The following is a 5252-nucleotide window of genomic DNA, read 5'->3' as shown; positions in this document are numbered from 1 at the left end:
TGTATGAAGCTTTCTGAATATCTTTTACATCAGATATTGAAACCAATTGGAACTGTTTAGATATTGACCTTAGACCAATGGAAGCTGTCTTGCAATTATAAGCATCTATAGGCCTATGTGCTTTTTTCTGCATTCGTTCTTTATTATTATTATTTTTTTTTTACACTAGGCTATCTGTCATAACTGCACCTCAGTTATACAGTGGAACAACCCATATACACAGACAATGTTGTTCAGAATCAAGCATTACGTTTTGCATTTTTGTCCAGGCTGAAGATGTAGTATCTGTAACCACTGTTTTGTTTCATGTCATTTTACAGTGTATAATACATTTATTACAGAAATAAAACACGCTGTTAGTTGTGCGTCTGTGGGTTGTTTTATTGGCTCAAAATCAATCAGACAAATTCTCTCTCAGAGTAACTTTAAAAAGTGCAGTATAAGAACCTAGTCAACCTTTAATGATAGTGTTTGAGTAAATAGAGTGCCAAGAAAACAATGAAATGCAACAAAGTACCTAATGACTATCTATCTAAATGACTTTGTGAAAAAGCAAACATAAATCTGTTTAACGTCTAGCATCTGAACAAGTAAATTACATATTCATTGTTTATATTGATTCATTGCATGTTAGTGGCAGAATCTTGAGCTTTTTTCCACGTTTAAATGTGGAAGCTATTGCTGATGTCAATGATATGACAATACAGATGATTATTTTGGTGTGCCAGGCTCCTCTTGTAGTGTAGACAAGAAATATTTTATTTCTTGACACCTACTGTTCCTCCCCATACTTTCAATTTGCCTCAAAATGTAGATACTATTGTTACGATATCTGGAGGATATTGGAATTTCTGCTGCCTTCATGTGATATTCTATTGACATGTAGCGGTCTTTTACATGAAACTGGAAGTGTTTGGCATACCTGTTGTAAAACATCTGTAACTCTTTTGGCTCTAGGTTACTTTCTAGCATTTCCTTATATATCAGGTCAGCTTTATCCTTGTGCTGAGTTGACTCTTCATAAACACTGGCAAGGGCTACATTTAGAGAAGAGAAGAATGGGGGAGAAGAATGGGGGTAAAGGGAAATAACTTCCTCATAGAGGCTGATGGCCCGGTCAGTAAGACTTTTCTTCAGGAGATTGTCCCTGTCTGAAAAGATTTTCCATTTGTAGCATGTTGCTAGAATCTTTTTCAAATAGCGGTTATTACATGGCCCATTGGGATGCCTTTCCAGAGCTTCTTCTGCCACGTCAATAGCTTCATCGAAAAGTCTCTGCTTTCTATAAAGTCTCAGTAATGGTCTGATACCACTGTAGCTGCTCACAGGCTTTTGCAAGACTCTCTGAGCCAGCTCACGCGCTTCATCTTCAATAACTCCGCCTGTATAGGCAAGTCTGTCAAGGTAGATCGCAGCCAAATACGAATTGCTTGAATCATTTTCCTTTGCAGTTTTCAATTTCTTCAAGATCTCACTCATCTCAGCTGCCTGAATTTGAGAGCTGTGCAGTGCGTAGGAGTAAAGTGCAGTGGTCGCAATAGCCAAGGCCTGGCTAGAGAGCCACTCCACTCTGTCAGGTTCCATACTGATAGCTTTCTGGAAATATTCTATAGCTTTAAGCTTTCTCTCTTGGCTGAAGTGCATCAGGGTCCAGGCCTTTTCAGCATAGACCTCTGCATGGAGCTCATCTGGGGATGGATATTCCTGAAGCAGAGCCTCTACCTTTGCAACATATTCCTGGCTTTTTGCTTGTTCTCCAAGGTGGAAGTGCAGCCAAGCCATGTTGCTGTAGTTCACCAGTAGCCAGGGACCCTCATCTGAAACAGTGTTTCTAATCTGGCGAAAGGCCTCGGCTGCCTTGCTGAAGCAGCACAAAGCGTCATTTGTAGTGGAACCCAGGTTCTCATCTTGAGAGCTTAATTGGTAGTGAATGTATGCCTGCAGGTTATAGATGTGACCCAGCCATTGGTATCCCACCTCAGTGCCAATGTCCTCAAGGTCATCTCGGAGACGCAACAGTTTGGATCTGCTGTAGTCTATCCCCCATGTGAAGTGACACTCCAGTGCCTCCAGCGGAGTCCTTAATGTTGTTTGACTGGTTAAAGATAAAAGTCACAGGCAAATATTCATATTGAATTGACCACTCGTCATTATTGTTCTTTGTAAAAATCAAATACAGATAGAGAATTATTTAGTGCTCACTCACCTCATTGTGTGCGTGTTAGTACTTCTTGTCAATGCTTGAGTAAGACTCCTAAACGTCTTTTGTATCTTTGCCCTGGTCTGGGAGTGGCACCATAAAAGTTCATGTTTAACTTATATGGTGCGATAAAAGTATATGGAATTAAATTTGTACCGGATGGTTGAGATTTAACTTTCGTTTCACTGGGCCTAACCTGTTGAGATGAGTTTGCTGCTGCACAGTGATCTAACCTTCATATAACCAGATACAGTATATTCCCAGCCAAATGAAACCTATAAAATTAGGGAATCCTGTAGAAATAAATACATTATTTTTACTTTGTTAATTTACTGTTTCCTGTCACTAACATATTAACACAGCTACAGCATATGATCTACAGGCTACATGTTACTTTTCTTAATTTATTAACATCATGTCAGTCGGTAGAGCTCTCGCCTTTGTACCGCAAGGTCATGGGTTCGATTCCGGGCACCGCCAACTCAGCGTATGACTAGCACGGCTTGGCAAGTCGTGCGGCAAGTACTGGGAGCTGATGGTAGGTGTGGCGCTCCACCTCAGCAGTCCATCTCCCAGGGGCCTAGCGCATTGTAACGGGGACAGACTCCCGCGTGTTACCGGCTGATACCGGCAATAAGCCACTCCCGACCTACTTATTCTGGCATGTTCATTGTAAGGTTCATTGTTGGTTTGGATTGGCTTTTGAATTTAGATTTTACATGGAACAAACTTGACCTAATTGAGATCCAAAGAGATTGTTAACTTGTTTGAGCAGTATGATTAAGGATTGTAATTCTTATCAGCTAGGATAGATAGAGGCCTGCTCCTCTACCCAGATCACGAATCAAGGTTCATGGTTCATAAAATAAGTTAACTCAGGCAAACTCAAAGGAGGGTGCGCACACCTGTGTTGATGAGGTGCTGACCACAGCAGATAATGTTGAAAAGGATGAGGCATAGTTCTTAGCCACGAAGCAAAAATGTATTAAAGGTACACGAAATATAGTCTTCCTTACTGTTCATTGAGTTTTGGGGTATTTTTTGCATACTCACTAGGTCATATAGGCAATAGGCATGTTAAACTTATAAACTTAAACGTATACAATTGGGGTGCTTCGGAATCGGGAATCGAACCGGGAATCGAACCGGCGACGCCAGCAGGCATCATAGCCTTGTATGTGATATGCGCCTTGACCACTAGGGCAGCGGGCACCCCACAATTGGGGTGCTTGTATTTGCCTCCCTGGTCTTCTATTGAGGCAGTTAGATTGTGTCAAAGGTCGTGAAAAAAAAATAGGGCCCGATCGATGTGCCAACCAAGCTTATCCTATAGTTTTTTTTAATCTAAAGTATTCAGGCCTTGGTTTTGTGGAATTGGTTTGTTGTAGGGGAGTATGAAATTACAAAACACTAGTATCCATCCATCCAGGCATCCATTTATTTATCCATCCATCCATCCCATGCATTCATTCATGCATGGTTAATGTCCCCCCCCCCTCTCCTCCCCTCCCCTCCCCTCCCCATATCCTCCCCTTAACCTCACCATAACCATAGATGTAGTAGCACCTAACCTTGCTCACCAGGCTTTAAGTAGCACCAGACCCAGTTACTTTATAGTAGAGTCTAAACCTGAGGTTCTGTGACCATCCTCTCGGAAGGATGGTTTGATGATTGATTTGACCTCTATGGACCCTTTATAAAAGATTTAGCCCCCAGGTCCCTCGCAAAAATCCCAGCATTTTTTTCTAGAGGGCCACATTCAAAATGGCGCCCGGCGCCATCTCTAAAAAGTTACTTTTGATAGAGATAACCTAGAATCATGTTTGAAGACACTTTTTCATACAAGTCAACCATGAGGATTCCAAATCTGACACCATTTTGATCATAAGACCTCATTTTGGCCCAGAAATCCAAGATGGCCACCATCCAGTAGCATGAAAACATAACTTTTGAATAGGAACGTAATTTATTGGGGATTGTAATTTGTACAGACTCAAAACACATATCAATCTGAATCAGAGCATTCTGTGTCACTGGTTTCTGAATCACCAGATTCAGATGACTCCACCCTCCTCTGTGCATCATCCTCCTCCTCCTCATCCACCTCACTCTCAGCATCCTCGTCCTCTTCAAATGGCCCGGGTGTAGGTAGGTGTGTTGGGAGAGCAGGCCGTGTGTGGCGGACAGGACGACAGCGGGCACCCACCAACTCCCAACCATGTCCGAGTGGCGAGGGGTGGTGCTTCAGTGTGGGGTTGCGCAATAGATGGGGTTATTCTTTAACATGGGAGTGGATGGGGTTATTCTTTAACATGGGAGTGGATGGGGTTATTCTTTAACATGGGAGTGGATGGGGTTACTCTTTAACATGGGAGTGGATGGGGTTACTCTCTAACATGGGAGTGGATGGGGTTACTCTCTAACATGGGAGTGGATGGGGTTACTCTCTAACATGGGAGTGGATGGGGTTACTCTTTAACATGGGAGTGGATGGGGTTACTCTTTAACATGGGAGTGGATGGGATTACTCTTTAACATGGGAGTGGATGGGGTTACTCTCTAACATGGGAGTGGATGAGGTTACTCTTTAACATGGGAGTGGATGAGGTTACTCTCTAACGTGGGAGTGGATGAGGTTACTCTTTAACATGGGAGTGGATGGGGTTACTCTCTAACATGGGAGTGGATGGGGTTACTCTTTAACATGGGAGTGGATGGGGTTACTCTTTAACATGGGAGTGGATGGGGTTACTCTTTAACATGGGAGTGGATGGGGTTACTCTTTAACATGGGAGTGGATGGGGTTACTCTTTAACATGGGAGTGGATGGGGTTACTCTCTAACATGGGAGTGGATGGGGTTACTCTCTAACATGGGAGTGGATGGGGTTACTCTTTAACATGGCAGTTGTTGGGGTTACTCTTTAACATGGCAGTGGACGAGGTTACTCTTTAACATGGCAGTTGTTGGGGTTACTCTTTAACATGGGAGTGGATGAGGTTACTCTTTAACATGGGAGTGGATGGGGTTACTCTTTAACATGGCAGTGGAT

General features: G+C 42.8%; 1 protein-coding gene across 1 annotated transcript; it reads right to left on the bottom strand.

Annotated features, from left to right (window-relative positions):
• Positions 1 to 575: 575 nt before the first annotated feature.
• Positions 576 to 4420, bottom strand: LOC308287067 (interferon-induced protein with tetratricopeptide repeats 5-like; the record flags this gene model as incomplete). The annotated part of the gene is made up of 4 exons (XM_080728188.1): positions 576 to 582; positions 923 to 1037; positions 1212 to 2095; positions 4194 to 4420. 4 exons carry the CDS (start codon positions 4418 to 4420, stop codon positions 576 to 578), a joined length of 1233 nt encoding a protein of 410 aa, XP_080584314.1.
• Between the last annotated feature and the right edge of the window lie 832 nt (positions 4421 to 5252).

Source organism: Nannobrachium achirus (genome assembly GCF_963921795.1).
Source record: "Nannobrachium achirus genome assembly, chromosome: 1".
Taxonomy (NCBI): Eukaryota; Metazoa; Chordata; class Actinopteri; order Myctophiformes; family Myctophidae; genus Nannobrachium; species Nannobrachium achirus.
Note: the sequence above shows the minus strand (reverse complement) of the source record. Positions and strands in the feature narration are given on the sequence as shown.